We start from the raw sequence: 22,102 nt of genomic DNA, 5'->3' as shown, positions 1-22,102 counted from the left end.
TCTACCCGGCTGTCAGTGCTGTGTGAATGCGTGTGCTCTGAGCTCGCTCGGCACACATTCTAAAAAAATATAAAAATACAAAAAAAATTCAAAACATAAAAAACAAAAAATATATTTTTTTCTTTTTTTTTGTAACAAGTCGGTGACGCTGGAGTAAGACACTCAAGGACCGGACGGTAACGTACAAGAAGAAACAGGCTGCCTAGTATCGTATTTTCCAGTCGACGTGTTACCGAGTCAGAAGCGAGGCCAAGTACAGCTGTTTTTTTTTCTGCTTTTATTTCCGCTTGACACGTTTCACGAACAGTTATAGTCATAACAGAAGTCGTTTTTCAACTCTGTCCCCGCGCTAAATTCGACCCCCGAAAACACCGCAACTGTTCAGCTCAACGCCTGTAACGGCAACGGCAGCCCGTCCGCATCTCCCCTAACTGACGCGACGTCCGTAGCCGTTAGGAACTGTTAAAGACACTCCAGCTTTCTTCACTCAAACTGAAAACTTTTCTCAAGCTTAGTCCCGGTGCTCCGCTAGAGCCCCCCTCCCCGCGCAGCCGACAGAGATGAACCCCGGCGCTCCCAGTTACCCCATGGCCTCGCTGTACGTCGGGGACCTGCATCAAGATGTGACCGAGGCGATGCTGTACGAGAAGTTCAGCCCGGCCGGAGCCATCCTCTCGATCCGGGTCTGCAGGGACATGATCACCCGCCGTTCCCTTGGATACGCCTATGTCAACTTCCAGCAGCCGGCGGACGGTATGTGCTTTTTCATGGACATACTTCTTTTTTTTTTTTGAACAGCTGTCCATTTCCCCACATGGAAGTCACTTACGAGCCAGGGCTGCCCTGTTAATGCTACACGTGACTGCGGCCGACATGTTGTCGGTGGGGGTCTCTCTCTCTCCTCAGTTGAACCTCTCAGCAGTGGCGTAGCAAAGAAGCATCGAGTCCACCCTGCCCAGCCGGCCCGGCCCACCCTTTCATGTAGCACACTGCTGCTAACTGTCAGGGCTTTGCTATCTCTCATTTGTCAGGACAACACCCTAACTGCCCATCCTAAAAGTGCTGATACCCTAGTTTGCTTGAATCTGTCTGTGTTTACATAGGTTTCCTTCGAATTGTATCAAGGGGCGAATTATGGGTTAACTCCCTAGAACTGTCACAAATTGTAGGCCGCAAATACCACAGTTATCACATATTTCTCCTACGATCATCACATTGTCTGCATGCTCCAGATAAAGATACTGACCTCCTTTTCCTGGTGTGTTTTTACCCAGATTGTATCTGTAATAAGTTAATAACAGGATCATTGATACTGAGAAAGTGTTTTACAGCCTCTCAATTGAAGGCATTCAATAAAAAAATGAAAACCCAACAACTTTTTTTTATTATTAGATCATGAATCTTTATGTATCAAAGCCCATATGAGTACTTTGCAGTATTTTCATCAATTCATCTACCTTTTTTTTCTTCCCCACTTCATTTAACTGTCATTACTGAGAGCATCGGGTTTTCCCAGGTAAAAACAGCAGGTGAAAGGTCGGGCAGCTTGACAGGCGATTACTTAAAATCAAGAAGATGTAAGTTTGAAAACCTTAGGTTTGATGAATCAAATTCATATTTCCAGTATGATAATCGAGAGACTTCAAACATACATCCTGAAGGGCAGTTCTATTAAAATGACTGGGCATTTTGAAACATGCATAAAAACGATATTATGCAAGCATTCAGGTTATCTAACCCTTTCTTTAAAAAAACAAAACAAAACAAAAAACACTTAAATAGTACTTACTAAGGAAGAAAAGCCTGAAATTCCTGTTTACTGTTTTACTTTTCCAGAAGGCTTTACAACTGGTCATCCTAACGTTGCCTCTGTAACATTAACCTCAAATTTGAAATGCAGAGGGTCAGCGAATTTCAGAATTTTACGTATGACCTCAACAAGTCAGGCCTGAAAGTGGATAGATATAAAACAACCAGATAAGTTTCTTCTCCTGTGTTCCTCCCCTCAGCTGAGCGTGCACTGGACACCATGAACTTCGATGTGATCAAGGGCAGGCCCGTACGCATCATGTGGTCGCAGCGTGATCCATCGCTGAGAAAAAGTGGAGTCGGAAACATCTTTATTAAGAATCTTGACAAGTCCATTGACAACAAGGCTCTTTATGATACTTTTTCGGCTTTTGGCAACATCCTATCATGCAAGGTAAAGTACTAATGCAAGGAAGTGGCCAGTGTAATTTATTATTCTATGCATGTGAGTGTTTTTAAGAGTACTTTTATCTATAAAGTATGAAAGCCCCACTACAAAAAATACATTTTGCAAATGACCAAACAGGCAGTGTGTCATTTATGGATTGGATGTTTCAAAAGAATGGAGCCATATTCTTATACTGTTCTGCTTTAAGAGTCACCAATTAACTTCCTAAGCATGTTTTGCTAACTATTACACCACTGTGGGATTCAGCTGTGCCCTTAACCACACAGTGAAGTAACAATTTGAATGCTGCAACGAAAGGAACATTCTCCACAGAAAGCGAATAAACACAAAAGTATCAGAAAGTGTTTATTATTATCTCAGTCAGATGTTTAGTCAGACTCTTGCACCATTGCATGGGTGTGTGGCTTAAAAGTGGCATGTTTTTTATTTCTCTAAGGTGGTTTGTGACGAGAATGGCTCTAAAGGTTACGGCTTTGTGCATTTTGAGACTCAGGAGGCAGCCGAACGAGCCATTGAAAAAATGAATGGCATGCTACTCAATGACCGAAAAGTGTAAGTGAATGTTTTAACTTACTTTGAATGAAGCGTTGGGTGTGTGTGTGTGTGTGTGTGTATTTTGTTCTTAATGTATTACTCTGTGGATCATGCAGCAAAAAGTGTTTTCAGGTGTATTTATTTTATATAAGTACAACAGATTTCAAAGGTATGTTGGGCAGGACTGTTTTTTTTTTCTTGATTTAAATATTTGCTGCTTCTTCTTTTCTCAGATTTGTGGGTCGCTTCAAATCTCGCAAAGAACGCGAGGCTGAGCTGGGTGCCCGGGCTAAAGAGTTCACTAATGTCTACATTAAAAACTTCGGTGACGACATGGATGATGAAAAGCTGAGAGAAGTCTTCAGTAAATATGGTCAGTCAGGTCGTCCACTGCTACACTTCACAAATGAACGGAAAACAGCATGTTTATTGCATGTCTCTCTTTTCTTTTGTTTAGGAAGTGCCATGAGTATCCGAGTCATGATTGATGACACCGGGAAGTCTCGGGGTTTTGGGTTTGTCAGCTTCGAAAGGCATGAGGATGCGCAGAAGGTGAGATTGACCCTGGCAGAATTACTCTCGGGAATATTCACTAACTCACCCTTGAAAGCTGACTTTGTGATTGTGATTTCTTCAGGCAGTGGACGAGATGAACGGGAAGGAGCTGAACGGCAAGCTGATCTATGTCGGACGTGCCCAGAAGAAGGTGGAGCGACAGACGGAGCTGAAGCGAAAATTTGAACAAATGAAACAAGATCGCATGACTCGTTACCAGGTCACTTCTTTATTTTCTTGCATAAACTGAACCTTATAACTGCCAAATGATGTACTGTAGCCTGTGAAACATTGCAGTTGTCGTAGTATTACTCATCTTTTGCTGGTTAATGAGCAGCTTTGTCAAATTCAGTGCTCTCTTCTTGGTAGGATGCACTGGCCAAAATGGCTGCAACAGTAACTGCAGTTCATGGGCCCTTGTTTCTCCACTGTAGACCCAGGGGATAAATATGTACTGCAGACATGTAATGAAATAAACAGCTGGATTATTGCCAATTTTTCAGAGGAGATTCATGTTTAACTTTCTTGCATTTTAGGGAGTCAACTTGTACGTGAAGAACCTGGATGACGGAATTGATGACGAATGCCTGCGAAAAGAGTTTTCACCCTTTGGTACCATAACCAGTGCCAAGGTAAAACCACGTCTGTTTTTTCTGCATTCTGTCATGACGGAGATGGATGGAATTTAGCTTTTATTAGCGAACATTCATTCCTTTTAGCTAAATCATTTCAAAATGTTTACTTTACTATGTAGTGCACACACGATGTGTCTCTTCCTCAGGTCATGTTGGAGGGTGGACGCAGCAAAGGCTTTGGCTTCGTCTGCTTCTCGTCCCCAGAAGAGGCCACCAAAGCTGTGACAGAAATGAACGGGCGCATTGTGGCCACCAAGCCTCTGTACGTGGCCCTGGCCCAGAGGAAAGAGGAGCGTCAAGCCCACCTCACCAACCAGTACATGCAGCGGATGGCCAGTGTGCGCGCGGTGCCAAATCCTGTCATCAACCCCTATCAGCCGGCCCCGCCCTCTGGTTACTTCATGGCAGCCATCCCTCCGGCCCAGAATCGCGCCACCTATTACCCAGCTGCGGGTCAGATGGCCCAGCTTCGCCCGAGTCCGCGCTGGACCACACAGGGTGTCCGACCACAGCGTGAGTGTCCGTCCTGATGTCATTCATGTTGTTGTTACTTTAAAAAACACAACTATTTGAACGTTATAGTAACTGTTATTTTTATGTGTGTGTGTGTGTGGTTGTAGACTTCCCCAACATGCCCGGCGCCATGCGTCCTTCAGCTTCTCGCCCTCAGACCTTTGGTGCGATGCGGCCTGCTTCACAAGTGCCCCGTATGATGTCCACCCAGCGTGTCGGTCAGTCCGTTTACACACAGGCAATATTCTCTCTGCACGTGCGGAATCTAGTTGTTTGTCTGTTTTTCTACATTTTTCTGCCTTTTTTGAAAAATGTTCCTGATCTTTCAACAGCTCAGGCGATGGGTCCGCGACCAGCCAGCGCTGCTGCTGCAGCGAACAATGCTGTGCGTGGAGTGCCTCAGTACAAGTACGCAGCAGGAGTCCGCAACCCTCAGCAGCACATGGCTACCCAGCCGCAGGTGAACATGCAGCAGGTAGGACTTCACCTTTCTCTTCTTGAACCTACTGACCTTTTCGGACTTAGACCTGAGAAAGACTTTGACATGAATTAAAACACGCTTTTGCGCTGACCCTCCTCACAGCCTGCAGTCCACGTTCAGGGACAGGAGCCTCTCACTGCTTCCATGCTGGCCGCTGCTCCTCCGCAGGAACAGAAGCAGATGCTGGGTAAGGTTCACTCACAGCTGTCTTTAGATTTTACCAAGTTAGTCCAGCAATCTTCATGTTTATTCATATCCAGCGTATATAGTGTTTCGCATCACAGGTTTTATATCAAAAGTTGGTAAGTTGACAATAACATTCATCTCCAACATTGGGATGTTGCACACAACACCTAGTAAGAATTTAATGTTATCTAACATGTGAATTGTTTTATACTTCTGATTCCAGCCCCTCAGCCTGCTGTTAATCCTTCCTGTCTGTCACTCCTGCAGGTGAACGTCTCTTCCCACTGATCCAGAACATGCATCCCAGTCTGGCAGGCAAGATCACCGGCATGCTCCTCGAGATCGACAACTCCGAGCTGCTCCACATGCTGGAGTCCCCAGAGTCTCTGCGCTCAAAGGTTGGTGCTTCAGTATATTATTGACTTTTCATTCATTCTCCAAAGATCTCCCCAGGCCTCAGTGTTTGGACTAGAGTACAGACTCTTTGACGGTTGCAAAAAAAAAAAAAAAAAAAAAAAATCGAGTGCTAAATAAATCACTTTAATGGAAATGTTGTGTCACATAATGGATCTTGTTAAATTGACACGGTATTAAAATCCCAGCCTGATGTCACCCTGTCGCAAAGCTAAGCCAGCATTGTCTATCCCTGTAGGTGGACGAGGCTGTGGCTGTGCTTCAGGCCCACCAGGCCAAAGAGACGGCCCAGAAGACAGTGACAAACACTGCTGTTGTTCAAAGTGTCTGAACCCAAGGTACGGCTACTTTTCACCTCTTTTTCACTTGCTCATTGTGCATCAGAAGAAGACTCTGATCAAAGAATTACATTTCTAGATTGAGGGTACAAGTATGAATGATACTGGCAATTCCTTTTCTTTGTTTTTTTTACATTAAAAAATCATTACTAATATTGTCTTTATATGCTTTTCACAGGGATGGGGAACCTTGAGACCAGCTTCACCGATGGACAAAAGAATTTAAGTGAAAATGTAAAAAAACAGTAAAAAGTAAAACTAAAAATAACAATGGAAACAAGTCTCCAACCAGGCTCCACATTAAAAGAAACGATATTCCTGGTTGTTGAGTTAAAAAGGATAAAACAAACAAAAAAAGAGAAAAACTTAAAATAAAAAAGTCATAGTTCGTGAGGGGGTTTAGAGGATAATTCTTTGTCAAAATAAAGTGACATCAGTTGTTTCTGCCATTTTAGCCCTTTTAAATGTTCGATTGTTCGGGCAGCGTTACCCCATTATTATCAGTTTTCCTTGACCTCTGCTTGCTTGAATAAAAGTGATAATAAAATTAGTGTCTGTCTGGTGAATGATAGACTTTGACCTCTAAAGTGATACATTCAGATGTGCTGCTGAAGATCATCCGTGGTAAAGTGATCAAAACAAACATATTTCCAGAAACTGACGAGTCTGTTTTAAGTTACTTCTTTATTGTGCTTTGTTACAAAGATGGTGAATGTTGACATTAAAGCACTGGAAGCACATCTGAGGCTCCTTTTGAAGGAAGGTCGTCTCCTCAGCAGCTTCTTTCGCTCAGTCCATTTCAGCTGGTGTTCAGTTGGCGATGGTGCGGGCCTGCTCCGTCAGCTGTCTCAGCACATCCTCCATGGTCTTCTGGAAGTTGTCGATCACGGGCTGGAGCTGGGACTGCACGTTCTCAGCCAGGGGCTTGATCTGCTCCTGAACTGAGCTGGCAGCAGCCTGGACCTGACCGTGGAACTGAGAGGCCAGAGGCTCCAGCTGGGTTTTCTTATCCTGCAGGAAGGTGCTGCAGAATTGAAAGGAAAAAAAAAAAGCCAATTATAATCAGGAGTGCAGGTGTCTGACTCACAGGAGATGGTGAATGTTTGATTTGGGTGCGTCCTCATAGAGTTAGATATAGAGAAATAACCAGAAGTTATGGTTGATTTTACAACAGCTTGTATTGTCAGTGTTGCATAATAAGTACAGTAAAGCCGACGAGTTCCTGCTAACTTGAGTAGTAAATATGTACTACTGCCATCATAAAGTATCTCCTGACATTGCTAAACATTAATCAAGCATATCAGCTACAATATGACTGACGCTCTGCAGTATTTTCAACTTGTTGATTTATGATTATGGTAAAGTTGGAAAATTCACATGGCTGTTATTGAGTCAACCAGACCACGAGCTGTGAGTGAAGAATGTGTGTGTGTGTGTGTGTGCGGTGGTGAAGTGTCACCAGTGACTCACCTAGCCTGGTTGGCCAGGTCGTGGTTGCTGATCAGAGTGCTGAGCTCCTCAGTCATTTTGGCCCTGATCTCCTCAAAGTACTGAGTGAGCTTGTCCTGCACGGTTGCTTCTTCGGCAAAGCTTCCTGCGGATTCCCCCAAACAATGAAAATAAATTGAAATGTCTCACTCCCACACCTGGGACTGTCATTGCATTAAGCCTTTAAGCCATGCTGTTCGTACCTTGTGCCAGAGCGAGCACGACCACAGCGGCGATGAGGGAGAATTTCATGGTTGCTGACTGGATCAGACCTAAAAAGAGTAAATCATGACAACATTGTGTGATTAGAAACAAAGAAAAGCTTCACGTATGCGTTTACTCCTCTCCTCTGGCTGTTTGCCCTGAATGTACCAAGCAGCAGACCTTCATGGGCTTGTTTGTTTCCAGACATTGTTCGTATCCACAGTGGTATTACTCCATCTGATGAATCACCAATGCAGCCTGACTCATGAGTAAATAAACATTTACAGTAACTGTGTATGTTTGCTAAGTCTACACGGTTATCTATTATCTTTTTACCCACAGGTGACGTGTCAGCTGGAGAATCAGGCTCAAAACGTTTAACTTATTAACATTAATATTCCTGCTGTAAATTATACTTTCATTATCCGCTTACTTATAATACCAACACAGCATTGATTATAGGATATAATTGTTTGGGAAGATGAAGATGAAATTCATATTTTCCCTAAGAAATTAGTCTATTCTTCTGGTTTAATTTGGTATTCTTTGTTGCTTTGTCAGTTTTGTTTTGTCAAATCACTTTTTTAAAACGGCTGCACATTTTGTGGTATCATGATTATTTAATTTGCTGCCACTTATTTTACAAATCTATATATATTAAATGCAGTTTCATTCTTAGAAAGTACTTAAAATGCGGGTTTTCGTGCCTTCTTTCCATTATCAATTGTCCAATACATTTCTTATGGCTTTTTGGAGCAAAATGTACTTAATGATTATTTCAAGCCTTCTTCTGTAGATTCTGCCTTTACAAACAAACAAAAAAATAACTTTTCCAAGAGGACTGGTAAAGAATGTGAAATGTAAACTAAAAGTTAAACTGTGTTTCTAGTATTCCATTCTTACAGTGCAAAAGATTAACAAATAAATACATCAGGATTCAAGGCATAGTAAATAAATTCTTTCAAACAAAAGTAAAGAATTACATGCAAACAGGAAATGCGGATGAGGTAGAATGGCTGAGACTCACCTGTTCTGCAGGAGAATGTGGACCGGATGGTGGCCTCCTGTGGGACCCTGCCCCTTCTTATAGTCCCCCTGCGGGGATGCTGCCCCGCCGGCTCCGGGCTGTGATTGGCTGCCACAGGACCGATGGGGGAGTTACAGCTCTGACCCTTGCTGCTCCTTCTGCCACCTGGATAAACTAAGCCAAAGTCCAACAGTCCCTGTGCTGACATCCAGCATGAGCGAGCGTCTTATCACACAGATTAAATAGATTATGAATCATCAGGAACGGTATGGTCCAAACCACGCTGACAGACGTCTTTTGACATCGTCAGCGTCAGTAGATATGATAACATGTAGAAACACACTGTCCTGCTTTTTCTGCACTTTTATTAATCACTACAACTGATGATGGAAAGTTTAGATGAAGTATTTAGCTTGTATTTATGCTAAAAGACCGTTTGTGTAAATGTTCCTGTGAATCCGAGAGACATGTATCAGACAATCAGAAGGCATTGATTGCTTTATTGATTTCTCATCAGTTTTGTTATTAAATTAAACCACAGCTGTGTTTTTTGGTCGGGCTGATTTGCACTGAGTGCCAGAAACGCTGTAACACACAAAGTTTTACGTCACTGTTTCGTCTTGGTGGTTGGATACTCCATCTCTCAAATGTAAAGTGATTTAAAGGGCTTTTCTGAGTGGAGCTTGCGTGCTCTCCCTGTGCCTGCTCGGGTTTCTCGTCCAGCCCCATAACTCTCCTCCACAACTCAGACATGTTTATTGGATGAATCCTCTGAGTTCTTCTGAAGCATGCGTGCCAGTGATTGTCCTTCCTTTCATCTCATATCAACTGGCTGTGACCCAAACTTACATAAAACTCCACTGAACATGAAAACGCTAATGATTGATCGAGTATTAGAGCGATTGTGAGGACCTTCGGTACAATCATTTGTGAGAACCTGAGGATGACGTTTATTCACCTTAAAAAGGTCCTGCAACATTTCTTTCACCTTTTTGCCCCAAAACTCAGAAACCTCCTACTTTAATTGATAAAATGGATCAATACTAAACTTGCCAACCATATTGGATTTTTCTAGATGTGTTTGATAGTTACACATTTTACCACAGTAGTAGCAGTATTTGCCGATAACAGTGGGGCTTTGTGTAGCAGCTCTGCATGAAGATTCCCACAGTGTGACACTCATTCATGTGGATGTAAACCTTCCACCTTTGGCTTCCACCCAGCAGGGTGTTTCTGCTCACACACTATCTTTACTGCTGTGATAAACAACTGGCTGCATGTTTTCTGCTGAAATATGTGAGCAGTGAGCGTACAAGCAACAACACAAGTCTGTTTAATAAACGGTGACTGGCAGTCCTGTGAGCCTCTATTCATCTGCTGGGGAAAACCCCTGAAGTGAGTGGAGTTTCGAACATTAGATTTTTTTTTTTTTTTTTTTAAGCTGTAAGCTAAATGAAAGCCAGATGTGGGAATGTGAACTGTGTTTTGTTCTTTGCGTCCAGCGCCTGTTCACTGCTGGACTGGACCCCCGTCCTGCTGGAAACAGCTTGTTTGTGTGCCTGAGAACCCTCCAAGGAGAAGTGCTTCACCTCCTCTGTAGTGCGCAGTACAAGCTGGAGGGCTTAAAGTTCAAATCAGCACTAAAGCATTGAAAAAAAGAAAAAAAAACTGTGCATAAACTATTTCTTTAACCTGAAAACTTTCTCTCTGGCTCTCATAAGCAGCCATTCAGTGTTAGCTGACTGCATTTGTTTCATTTTCCTGTGAAATAAGATTAAGCTTCAGTGAGGAATAGTTTCACATTCCTGGAGCATCGTGTCAGAAGATCTCAGTTCAGGTCAAAGTCCGGCCCTACGTGACTTATCCACTCAACTTAAACCATTTACGTAACTTATTTTCAATCTTTAAAATAACTGACTAAATTTAATCCACAATCCAAAATGTAACTTCTTGAAAATATCAATTCTATGTAGTTGATTGCAGAAATGGGAACAATGTTGATTTTTCAGTCAACTAAGCTTTACTTCAGTGTTTTATTCTGATGAATTCTATCATTTGATTGATGGATTGATTGATTTTTATTTATTTCATTCTTTTAAAAGAAATGAAAGGGAACAGAAAGAAGTGAGACTTATAATGTCGGCCCCTATCAACATAAAATAAATGACAGTTTGTCAAGATTTGTTAAACAATATCACAAAACATTTACAAAATCAAATACAACCATTTCACAAAATCAAAATACAAAAAAATGATCACAAAATATTTACAAAAAAGAAAAGAAGCAATCATTCTAATTTTTCACCATACTTTAAAGCAGAATCGTACCCTCCCAATAACTGTGCTTTTAAACATTTCCTGAAGATGTAAATGGACTGAGAGCTCTTAATTTAACTGTCAAGTTTATTCCATAAATGGATTCCTTGTGTTGTGATGCATCTTTCCTTCAGTTTGGTTCTTGACTCTCTGTTCATTTACTCTCTGTAAATGAATTGAAATATCTGTATGCTCCTCATAGTACACTTGCACAAAAGTACAACTTCATGCATGTTGATTAAAATTAGCAACATTACAGAGAATATTTCTCAGTCATAACTTGACTCTGTGGTACTGAGAATGATTTTTTGCTGCCTTCACAGAGCAATAAGAGAAGATGATGGTAACAGGAGCCCATTGAAGGTGACAGTTTTTAAACTACAGAGTTTTAAAACTTTATTTCCTAATTCAAAAATATAATCTAATTTCAATAAGATCTTTGTCATTTCTAATGATTAAACTGATGTGTCCGCACAGACAAACCATTACACTGTTGTACTTTATTAATCAATAAAGATTAAAGTTATTTTAACATAAGCATTCACTCAGTGCACTTTTCTAAGGCAATCACTGAACAATACAGAAACTCAAACTCTTATTTTGTTCCAAGATAATATCTGATCATTGACACACGTCTTAAACTGTGATACTCTGACAGGAACACAGATATGTTGGTTTTGAGAAAACACCTCTGTTTTTTGTCTATGGTCACCAGATTGATGCTTTACTTACCATCTAATATACAAAGCTCAAATAGGAAAGTTTATCTGAAGATGTACCAACCAAATGTCACAAAGCTCTTACCTGCAAAAGTTTGGTCAGTTTTACACTTTTACCTTGAAATATTCCCTTGAACATCACAGTTTTGTTTTTTTGTTTTTTTTGCACACACTACAAATATTGAAATCAGTGACCTGTAAAGGGTTAACTCTAGTCATATGAGCGTTTTATCTAATATCATCAGAAAGGAGATCAACATGGACAGGACCTGGATCTATTGTCATGAGATGGGTGCACGAGCACGCCCTCAAGTGAGCCAAACACTCATTACAGCTGTGCTCAACAGCTTCACTCCTCTGTATCTGTTAATGTGTGACCCGTGAACTAAACACAACTTTGCATTGTGTTCCTTTGCTGCCATGGAATCATCTCAGTGTTTTTTTAGTGGTTCTTTCAGGAATTGTTTCATGGGGAGAACTGAGGTCTGATCTTTATTTTACTAAACATACAAGAATAAGCATTGATTGAAATGCTCCATCATTCCTCCTGTGGACCTCTCTGGCCTCCCCCCAGACCACAGAAGCAATGAAAAGAAGATGAAAAAAAAAAAAAAAAAAAAAAACTTACATGAGACCCAGAAAGTCCTGAGAAAACATTAGAGAGGCGCCAGAGGGGGTCTCATTTCTCATTTCCTCTGTGAGCTCAGAGCCGGTGGTCCTGGAGCTCAGAGGGGGGGCAGGTACCTCACTTTACCTGTTTAGAGCAGGGTGATCAGTTCCTCTGCTTCCAGGTTTTAATCTCATGCTGGGGCAGCAGAGACTCTGGAGCTGTTCTCTCTGCTGGTCTGAGAGCAGAACAGAGGAGGCTCAGATTTCCTCTGCTGCATTCAGGGTCCAGGCAAAGTGTCGGAAACATCAACACTGTGGACATCTTTCATTATATCTGAGGCAAAAATGTCATCCACAGTGGCAGGTAATTTAATACATCAAAGTATGTTTGCATGTTTTAATTCACATACATTTGATAGTTTCACTTGGAAATTCAATCAGAAATACAGTCATTTGAAATAACTTCAATAAGCGCTTGGTTTGTACATGTGCTTGAAATCCTTGTGAAAACAATCATTTCATACATTTTTTTAACTTGGCTTACAAAGTAGTGTGTGTTTATTACCTGCTGTTGGGTTTTTCTCTGTGAAACTGTTTAGAAATGGCTGCTTTGAATTTCACACTATATAAATAAAGTGGAAGTGAATTGAATTAAACTGCTGTGGACTAAAAATACAATGTTTTCTGCTTTCAGACCTCGATTTCCTCTATCAAATAAACATCTAAGGTACTAATCCTACACTGATGGTAACATTTCACAAAGTTTGATCAGAAATACAGATGCAGTCAGTCAGGTTTGTCTATAATCAAATTCAATTCAGTTCAATTGAAATAATTCAATTCTGAAGCTTTTTTTATCCCCATGTACTGAGAGCAGGATTAAGAAATGTACCACAAACAGAAAATAAATCTTAGATTTGAACAACAACAGCAACAATAATAAGAATAGGAATAAGAATAAGAATATACAACATAATGAAAGATGAGCTTATATACTGTCTTCCACGATCTGCTACTGTCTCCTTTTCTTTTCCTCTTATCTTTAAAACGTGATAACAAGAGAATGAACAGCTTTTCTCATAGTATTTTTCACAGTCAGATATTAGTTAGAAATGTACTTGTCTTTTCTTCCATTAAACTCTACAGTGGCTTAACTTTTTTTAAAACAAAAGTATTACTAAGCAATGACAGTTAATATGATTGATGTGTGGAGAGGATACAGTATGAAATCTACCAGGAAATATTACAAAGGACTTTATGTCTGGTGTTGTTCGCATCACCTTACTGTCAGAACCAACACTAAGTAATCACAACAGTTTATCATTAATATTCTTTAATGGTCTTAGTTTTTTTTGTTATTGTTTGTTTTGTTTTTTGGTGTGCAGGTGGAATGGCTGTAATGACTGTAGTAATGTGATATGTATCCTTATGGTATGCAGTTTCACCTGCAGTACAATAGAACAAGCTAACATTGTATTTTTCTGAGTGCAAAATGCATTTTTCAGTGTATTGTGTTTTATGCATTTTGCTCCTGGATGCTGGAGCCGCGGAGTCCGGAGGTCCGGAGGTCCGTGAAGGCAGCACTGTAATGACCCTCCTGCAGCCTGATCTTCACCCAGTCGGAGGATGCATAGCGCCGCTGTTTGGAGTCGAATCACGGCCGGATAACTTCTTAATTCTGCGGTGACGGACTCGAACCTCCGCGCGCCTCGTCCGCTCGGCCTCTGCTCTCTCTCCCCCCGCTGAGGACGTCGGGTTGGCGGCCGCCGCTTCGCTCCGGGAGCCGGACGCTCGCAGACGTTACGTCGGGACAATGGAATCTAACGTCCTCCCGGACAGTATCCGCCCTCCGAGGCTGCAGCCGGGGATCGGCTTCGGGTCCGGGCCGACCGGCACGCTCCGCTCCTCCCTCCGGCCCGGGGTGACGGTCCCCATCGCGCCGCTGCTGTCCTCCCCGGCCTCCCTGGCCGCGTCGTCCGGGCCTCCTCCTCCTCCGCCGCCGCTGCAGCTCCACAGCCTGTACGGCGGGATGATGGGAGCGGGGCCCGGGCTGGGGCTGGGGCTGGGGCCGGGCACGGGGACGATCCCGGGGGCGTCCGGCCACGGCAACCCGGGGAACCCGGCGGTGCTGAAGGAGGCGGTGGAGGCGGTGGTCCGCAGCTTCGCCAAACACACGCAGGGATACGGCAGAGGTACACACACCCAGTGGAGAGTTTTACACACACTGAACTAGTTATTCCATCTGTTTTTCAGGAACAAACTCCTCATTAAATTCATTTATTCACACAAAAATCAGATTTACAACACAACCTGGACGGTGTGACATCATTCAGCATCTCAGAAAGGCTCCTTTCAAGAGTTCAAAAGTTTTTCCTTTAGTAAGTCAGGCTTCAGCCACCTGGGGATTAACGAGCACGACTCAAGAGGATTACATTTACCAACAATAAGCTATTATTCTTCAGGAATTGGCCTTTACTTGTCCAGTGGACACGGTGAATGGTTCATAATCTGTTTAAAGATTCACTACATTGAGAGACAAAAGGCCATTGTAGACTGTATAAAGCTTGCAGACTCTTTAAAACTCTATTAATTAGTTTTTTTTCCACGCAAATCTTTATGAAATGTTTCTGGTAATGTTATTCAGCTTTTGTTAAAAAGAAAAAAACTTAATGTGTATTTTGGTTGTGAACTAATCAGGATGTTTTGACTCAAACTTTGGGAAACATTTATTAGTTTAACTACCAAATAGTGAATATGTTGGTCATATTGATGGGTTTAAGTATATTAAAAAGGCAGCTCAAGAAACCCCATTTAAAAATGCTAAACAAGTCCTGTTTTCTAACAGGTTTTCTAAATTGACTAATCTATTAGTACATCAGCTGGGTTTCCATGGCAGATATAGTTGACTCATTAACCATCACTGCACAAAAAGAGAGACATGACCTAAAACTACCAACAGACCAAACACTTAAATCAAGTTGACATTTGGAGTTAATACATGTGTTTAAGTCCTGTGCTAATAGGATTTATTTCCCAAAGATTGTCCCTGCATGCTCTGACTAACAGCCATCCCATTTAGGCTGCTTAACACTGAGCACTGGCAGCTCCATGAACACTGCTTTATTATTAGACCTTGTGGAAATGAAAGAAAAACCCAACATCTTATCTTGTAACTGAGCCTTTCAATACAAATACATTGATGTAAATATCCTTCAGATGATTAAAAGTACAAAATTGACCTCTTCTAATACATTTAAGGTGGGAGTCGACCATGACAGGGTGTTGGTAGTAACTAAGGCGTACATGCAAATTCCTCTGAGGGTAATTTCAGAAGTTCAGAGCAGATATTCAAGATTTGATTTGTGATTGAATGTACTGGCAGAGGCAGTTTGGTAAATCAGGGGCTTTCCCACTAAGCTTTAAACACACTGCCCACCCCCCTGCACAAGCTTCATCCCACTGCAAGTATTGAGTTTTGATGGAATGCCAGACTCGGTGATGTTTTTCACATTATTATATCATTTTGTAAATGTCTGTTGGCTTCTTCAGGAATTAAAAGCATTACTCTGTTGCCATTTTGGTATTTTATTTTAAAATATCTAGTCAGAATCTGTCATATCGCCCAAACTATGTCCTCCATTATGCTACGTTCACACCGAAAGCGTCGCGGGCGTCGTGAGCGTCGCTTTTCTATACAAAGTCGATGGTGGACGAGCGTCGTGGAGCGGCGGGCGGCGGGGCGGCGCATCAGGAGCGTCATGAGCGTCGCTTTTCCAGCGTTTCGAGCGTCGACGCCCACGACGCTCGTCCCCGGCGTCAGGAGCGTCGTGAGCGTCGCTTTTTGAGAGTTGGGAAAACTGAACTTTCGACGCGCTGCCGCTGAGCGTCAACCAATCAGAGACGATCCCTCCGGTGCTACGTCACTACGAGTGATCCGAGCACCGATGCGGGCCAGCCAGTGTTGCTAACTTGACGACTTTCTCGCTAAATCTGGCGACTTTCCAAAGCCTCTTGGCGACGTTTTTTTGTCAAAAGCAACTAGCGACAAATATAGCAACCTTCTCTGGTGCTCTGGAGACGTGAAATGAGCTTAAAAAGTGTGTGTTTTAATAAACTAATTAATGGCTTCATCTTTCACCTATTTCTTTTGTTTACAAAAAGGATTCCTGCTGAAGCTTCCCAGACCACCTCTCTCCCCGAAAACCACTAAATCATGAATGGAGTTTAATTCAGACCTACCACCAAGGTTGCCTGTGATCCTTCACTGTCCCTCACGTTTTCCTGCCTCTGTCCACATTTATCATCGAGGAAATCCTGAAAAACTGATGAAAACAGACCAAAAGGGCATTGCCTTATCGCCACTGATATCCACTCATGTGCCTAAAAATACTTTCTTATGAGCTGTGTTTGCTTTCTGTGGTTTCGTTGGAGCTGCATGTTATTTCTAGTGCTCAGATTTACAAACTAAACCGTTCTTCTTGGTGTGATCACTAACTGTAGTCGGTTGAAAACAGTATTTCTGGTGTTTATTTTAGCTGTCTCTCTATAAAATCCCTATAAAACCCCGATGTTGAGTTCATGGCTCTGCCGGAGCAACACCATCTGCTGCAGGACCTCTTACTCTTCTCAGCGAAGAAGATTTCACACCTCCGGTTCGCTGCAGAACGAATGACAGTGCCTCCTTGACGCCGTTGGAATAATAATCCAAACATCTGAAGCTCGTTAAATACGTCAAACGTGTTTTCGATAGCACATAAATTATCACTTGATGACGGAATGACAACAGACGAACAGTGTGTGCTGGCAGTGTTTTGGGAGCATGAGCGGTGAATTGGATTCCAGTTTTGGGGGATTTATGGATCTGACATGAGAACTGGCCTTGTGCGGAGCTGCGGCCAGAAAAACGGCACTGATCGGGCTCCAGACTGGTTTCAAACGGCAAGAGCTCGGCGGGACGGAGCGGAGCGGCAACGGGAGTCAAAGAGCTCAGCACACAATGTTGGCTCCGCTCTCATCTCCCTGCAGATTCAAACCCAGATAATTATTTATGGCTCAGTTTCAGATTTTACCGCTTCCCTTTTGTTGTTGTTTCCTACAGGAAGGCAGGAGCTTAATTTTCTCCCATGAAACGTGGAGCTGACTGTGTTTTTCTTGAAGCAGCTCCTTAGAGGTGATGCAGAGTTTCCTCTGAATCGATTCAGGAAAAACCTCGAGCATCCTGGAAGACCCCCCCCCCCCCCCCCCACCCTTTTCTCCATATTTGTGTTTAGTGAGGATGTTGCTGAGGACTGCGAACAAACACATGTAAATAATACTGATGGTAAAAGATGGGTTTGGCGCTCTAATGAGGACATTCTTTTCTTTTCTTTTTTTTTTTTGTAAATCTGTGCTTCTTGCAGTGAATGTGGTGGAGGCTTTACAGGAGTTCTGGCAGATGAAGCTGACCCGGGGGGCCGATCTGCGGAACGGAGCCCTGGTGGTTTATGAAATGGTCCCATCCAACAGCCCTCCATACGTCTGCTACGTCAGTCTTCCGGGCGGCAGCTGCTTTGGAAGTTTCCAGGTACCGTTCGTGCACTTAGACAATGATACACTGTTTTCTTTCTCTTGGCATCGGTGAATGTGCCGTGACTCTTCGTTCTGCACAAACCAATGTAGGAAGTCACCCTAGAAAAAAACCAAACACAGACACAACGGCACAAATCAGCGGAGTCGGAGCACACTTGTGTAACCTCGCTCCGCATAAACACTGGCCGTCATGCTCCTTTCACTGAATATCTGTTTGTATTTGACTGTTAATCACGTTTCCTTCTTTGTTTGACAGTTCTGTCCCACTAAAGCGGAGGCCAGGCGCAGCGCTGCCAAGATCGCCCTGATGAATTCTGTTTTCAATGAGCACCCCTCTCGCCGGATTACAGACGACTTTATCGAGAAGAGCGTGAGCGAGGCGCTGGCCTCCTTCAACGTGAGTTATGACATGTCAGCCTGCAGGCAGTAGATTTTCATCTGCGTCCAAAAAAGTGACAGAAAATCTGTTCCTGAATGGACGCTGTGCAGCCGCTGGATGAGTGCATTGGTTTTAATGAGGCGAAGTGCATGTTTTAAAATGTGCACAGTACACTGTGCTGAACTGGATCCGAGTGTGTATGAACAAGCTGCAGACTGCTGTGCGGGGGCTGGAGCTTTATTTCCCCCATCCTGACTTCATTGATTGAAACTATTTTACAAAACAACGTCAAAAAATGTTGGGGTTTTTTCTTTAAATCAGAGTCAAGCTGCGCTGCCAGCACTCGGTAGTGAAACTCACATGATCTACTCTAAGCTCACATTCACCACACACTCCGTCTCATGTTACCGTGTAATTTCTGGCTGCATGCCGGACTTCCTGTATATTGACTGGAGGATGTCTGCTGCAGGTTTTTACTGTCAGTCGCATCTTCACATAAGACCCCTGTTCTCTTTTCTGGTGGTTTCATCCTAAAAATCAGAGTTTATCGGAGATTGAAGCATGTTGTGAAGGCCTCTATTACCCTCCCGGCTTCGTCACAAAATGCAGTGTGTGTGTCAGTGAGGGCGTGGCTGACTGGCGTTAATTGTCTGTTGCTGTTTGCAGGGAAACAGAGAAGAAGCCGACAACCCCAACACGGGGATCGGGGCCTTCCGCTTCATGCTCGAATCCAACAAAGGGAAGTCCATGCTGGAGTTTCAGGTGCTTATGAATCAGAAGTTTTCACTGTTTGTCCCCTTCTGCCAAATAATTAGAAACTAAAATTCCATCCTCTTTTTGTGATTGATGCCACCTTGCTAGCAGACCTTGTGCCGGTGATAAACTTCCTGTGTGTTTGTGTCTCAGGAGCTGATGACCGTGTTCCAGCTGCTGCACTGGAACGGCAGCCTGAAAGCCATGAGAGAACGACAGTGTTCCCGACAGGTAACCGTATGAACACCTCACACAAGACGACAAGGGCAGAAAAGGTTTTATCTGGTAAATATTAGATATGTCAGCTGGTCTTTCCTCATTCGACACTATCTGTTCAGAGTTCTTTGAATCCTCCCGACATTCTTAGGATTCAAATGATTAGACAAATAATGAGCAACCCTCTATTGATTACATACGACACGCAGGACCAAAGGTTAAATAAAGAAAAGAAAAGGGGTTTTCTGTGAGTCTTTCCACGTTGAAGTAAACAGTTTATTTACTTTGCCCGCAGTTCGTCTTGCTGCAGTATTTATGTGAAAGCCACATGGAGCCTCTGCATGTGGCTGCAGGTTGGAGACATCTGATCTCAGCAGACATAACGAGATGAAATCTTAAAGAGAAACTTGTTGGTTGAATCATAATTACGTGCAGCTTACTTCAAAGATGATGTTTATTCTCATTTTTACACGACACGTCCTGAAATAAATGTCGTCAAGAGACCGATTGGAAAGGTGTTTTCAAGAGTGAACCTTCTGATCTGACTGAACTCGCAGGAGGTGCTGGCTCACTATTCCCATCGGGCCCTGGACGACGACATGCGCACCCAGATGGCGGCGGACTGGGTGAACCGGGAGCAGAGCGTGGCGGGCACCATCGCCCAGGAGCTGGCCTCCACGGAGCGGGAGCTGGAGGACGCCCGGCTGGCGGGCCGAGAACTGCGTTTTTACAAAGAGAAGAAAGACATCCTGATGCTCGCCGTGGGTCAGCTGAGCGCCGCCAACACCGCCACGCTGCCGTCACACTAAAACCCGCCTTCGCGCCCCGTAGGATCCTCGGTAAACGGTATGGAAAGGTGACCCATCTGAACTGGTGTTACGAGGACCAGGTAATCTGGCTCTTTACTCGCAGCCTGTGGAGGAAACACACGCCTCTTTGTGCCTCACGATCACAGTCTAACCCTGCATTTTTTTTTTTAAGACAAACAGCAGAACTGGGCCTCCACATGTGTCCTTTTTCCCATTATTTCCTGCTGCGTTTACTCAGAGTAGACCAACGCAAACAAAGCCTTGTTTTTATCAGTGAATGTACAATGAGATGAGTGCTCGAACCAAACAACAATGAAGTATTGTTTATTTCTTTGACTGTGTGTTTCTAAGTGTTTGCTTTCTTTCTATTTGTAAAAAAAAAAAAAAAAAAAAGAAAAAGTTTGGATTTCAAATCCTATCTTAAGTAACCTGCTCTTTTCATAAACTGCACATTTTTCTACATCAAACAGAAAGATATCTTATTAGATTTTCTGCATCAGGTGCTCAGTTTAAGCAGTATAATGGGAATATAATGCAAGTACGCTAAACCTGCCTCCTCAGATCATGAGACCAACTCCCACACAGCATCAATATGTACTTTTTTGGGTCAGCAGATGACTGTCGGCTCTGACAGCAGCTCAGGTTTTTCTTTCACAACAACAGATCACTATGTCGTCTTTGTTTTCTTCGCGAAGGCTTTCTGTTTGCCTGGTGACCACGCGACACTCGCCGAATGTAATATTTCCAGCGTGCTTATCCAGTGAAGGACCTGCAGAGCAAAGCTGTTGAAGTGTAGACTCTGTGGAGCTCCTCCTGTGATCCAGATTGTGTTTGTCATGTGCTTTTTAGCTGGAGGAGTTTAAATAAGTGGGCGCAGGGGTGGGACTGGAGTACAAACATGAAAGGTCTAAAAATGAGCTGATTCATTTAGTGTGAGTCACAGCAAGTCAACACAAAACAGATCCTGCTTTGTGTCTTTGTTTGGAGATACCAGAAGCAGAAAGTGTCTATTGGCAGTATTGATAAAAAAAAAACAGAAAAGAAAAGAAAAAACATGTAATGTAATGTAACTCACACTTATTGCCTGACCTTTTTTCATACTGTAAATGTGATATCTTTATATGGTCTGTATATCTAAAGTGTATTTTAATACGCCGTGAGAACGAAGGCATTTACTTGAGTAGCCTTTTAAAGATCCTTTTGGAAAGAGGCGAGAGTTTTAATTGATAGAGTGAGGCTTTTAGGAGGGGAGTGCGGGCGCGAGCGGTGTAAGCGTAACAGCGGGAGAGCTCGTTCTCCCCGCTGAAAGCCTACTTGTAAACAGCAGAAAGTGATTACGCGTGATTTTAGGAGACGGCAGATTAAGAAAACAATAAGAATGAATTGAGGGTCATTAAAGCCAGACCGATTTTATGGCTCTCTTGCTTTGCTGGATCTCTTTTCTGAGATCGTTGTGCCTTTTTTTTTTTTTTGTATACGTTTAGATTGTTTCTCTTCTGCTAACAGGGTCTTTAAAAGGTGAAAGTTTTTGTTGTTTTTGTCTTTATATGTAATGTTGAATATTACAGTTTTAGTTACAGTCTTGGTATGCTTTGACATTTTGGAAAGAGGTTGGTCAGAGGTTGACATCTTGGAAAGCCATCGCTCGCAGCTGCTTAGTTTAGTCTAGCAGAAGGATAGGAAACAGGTGGGAACGTTGGCCTGCCCAGAGGGAACAAAATCTACCTGGAACACTCACACAGCAGACAGCACACTTTGTTTTCATAAATGTGTACTAAGGCATTTGTGTAAAGTATCCCATAACAGTTTTATAGAGGTTTATATGCTTTTTTTTGTCAGGATTAGTTTCAGGAGGTTTTTTTATACCTGATTTTCAAAGGAGCAGCAAGAGAGTGGCATCGAAACTCTAAAATGTCACATTATTTCTTCAGCCATTAAGATCTGAGGCCTATCCTGATGTCTATCCCTTTCTGATCATTTGATTGAGTATTTACTGCTTTTGTATCTGAATATGAAGCACTTTCCCCTACATGTTTCTGTTGAATGATATGCATTTAATCGGTATATTTTCACAGGTTTTAGTGGGTTATTAAATCAGTTGTCGGTAAATTATGACACATGAATTAGTTTACCTTAAAAA

General features: G+C 42.8%; 3 protein-coding genes and 1 non-coding gene across 5 annotated transcripts; 3 read left to right on the top strand and 1 right to left on the bottom strand.

Moving 5' to 3' along the window:
* Nucleotides 1-6,127, top strand: LOC115409120 (polyadenylate-binding protein 1-like). The gene is made up of 14 exons (XM_030120117.1): nt 1-753; nt 2,010-2,203; nt 2,655-2,770; nt 2,986-3,125; nt 3,210-3,304; nt 3,390-3,527; nt 3,844-3,939; nt 4,089-4,455; nt 4,563-4,673; nt 4,788-4,930; nt 5,039-5,123; nt 5,390-5,520; nt 5,775-5,874; nt 6,053-6,127. The coding sequence occupies exons 1-13, from the start codon at nt 561-563 to the stop codon at nt 5,865-5,867; spliced, it is 1,902 nt and encodes a 633-aa protein (XP_029975977.1). The 5' UTR covers nt 1-560; the 3' UTR covers nt 5,868-5,874; nt 6,053-6,127.
* On the top strand, nt 3,640-3,773 carry LOC115381019 (small nucleolar RNA SNORA5). Its single transcript, XR_003930390.1, has one exon. It is a non-coding gene; the product is annotated as a small nucleolar RNA SNORA5 (small nucleolar RNA).
* A 430-nt stretch (nt 6,128-6,557) lies between the features above and the next one.
* On the bottom strand, nt 6,558-8,717 carry LOC115409123 (type-4 ice-structuring protein-like). 2 transcript variants are annotated; one of them, XM_030120119.1, is made up of 4 exons: nt 8,594-8,717; nt 7,562-7,634; nt 7,345-7,464; nt 6,558-6,898 (listed from the first exon to the last, which is right to left on the bottom strand). In XM_030120119.1, the coding sequence occupies exons 2-4, from the start codon at nt 7,612-7,614 to the stop codon at nt 6,685-6,687; spliced, it is 387 nt and encodes a 128-aa protein (XP_029975979.1). In that variant the 5' UTR covers nt 7,615-7,634; nt 8,594-8,717; the 3' UTR covers nt 6,558-6,684. The 2 variants fall into 2 exon arrangements, with proteins under 2 accessions (XP_029975979.1, XP_029975980.1); XM_030120120.1 differs by having other exon boundaries at nt 7,345-7,468; nt 7,566-7,634.
* A 5,108-nt stretch (nt 8,718-13,825) lies between these two features.
* Nucleotides 13,826-21,101, top strand: lix1l (limb and CNS expressed 1 like). Its single transcript, XM_030121278.1, has 6 exons — nt 13,826-14,429; nt 17,637-17,800; nt 18,062-18,202; nt 18,851-18,946; nt 19,091-19,168; nt 19,711-21,101. Exons 1-6 carry the CDS (start codon nt 14,051-14,053, stop codon nt 19,960-19,962), a joined length of 1,110 nt encoding a protein of 369 aa, XP_029977138.1. The 5' UTR covers nt 13,826-14,050; the 3' UTR covers nt 19,963-21,101.
* Nucleotides 21,102-22,102: the final 1,001 nt, after the last annotated feature.

Source organism: Salarias fasciatus, chromosome 22 (assembly GCF_902148845.1).
Source record: "Salarias fasciatus chromosome 22, fSalaFa1.1, whole genome shotgun sequence".
In the NCBI taxonomy this organism is placed as follows: Eukaryota; Metazoa; Chordata; class Actinopteri; order Blenniiformes; family Blenniidae; genus Salarias; species Salarias fasciatus.
This window is presented reverse-complemented; position numbering and strand designations above follow the sequence as displayed.

Excerpts from the sequence above, each read along its gene's own strand:
- LOC115409120 (XM_030120117.1), top strand. The coding sequence starts at position 561 with ATGAACCCCGGCGCTCCCAGTTACCCCATGGCCTCGCTGTACGTCGGG. Across the intron at positions 5,124-5,389 it reads GGAACAGAAGCAGATGCTGG|GTGAACGTCTCTTCCCACTG; the intron begins GTAAGGTTCACT and ends TCACTCCTGCAG. Across the intron at positions 5,521-5,774 it reads CAGAGTCTCTGCGCTCAAAG|GTGGACGAGGCTGTGGCTGT; the intron begins GTTGGTGCTTCA and ends CTATCCCTGTAG.
- LOC115409123 (XM_030120119.1), bottom strand. The coding sequence starts at position 7,614 with ATGAAATTCTCCCTCATCGCCGCTGTGGTCGTGCTCGCTCTGGCACAA. Across the intron at positions 7,465-7,561 it reads CTCGCTCTGGCACAAGGTAC|CTTTGCCGAAGAAGCAACCG; the intron begins GAACAGCATGGC and ends ATCCGCAGGAAG. Across the intron at positions 6,899-7,344 it reads GACCTGGCCAACCAGGCTAG|CACCTTCCTGCAGGATAAGA; the intron begins GTGAGTCACTGG and ends TCAATTCTGCAG.
- lix1l (XM_030121278.1), top strand. The coding sequence starts at position 14,051 with ATGGAATCTAACGTCCTCCCGGACAGTATCCGCCCTCCGAGGCTGCAG. Across the intron at positions 17,801-18,061 it reads GCTGCTTTGGAAGTTTCCAG|TTCTGTCCCACTAAAGCGGA; the intron begins GTACCGTTCGTG and ends TTTGTTTGACAG. Across the intron at positions 18,203-18,850 it reads AGGCGCTGGCCTCCTTCAAC|GGAAACAGAGAAGAAGCCGA; the intron begins GTGAGTTATGAC and ends TGCTGTTTGCAG.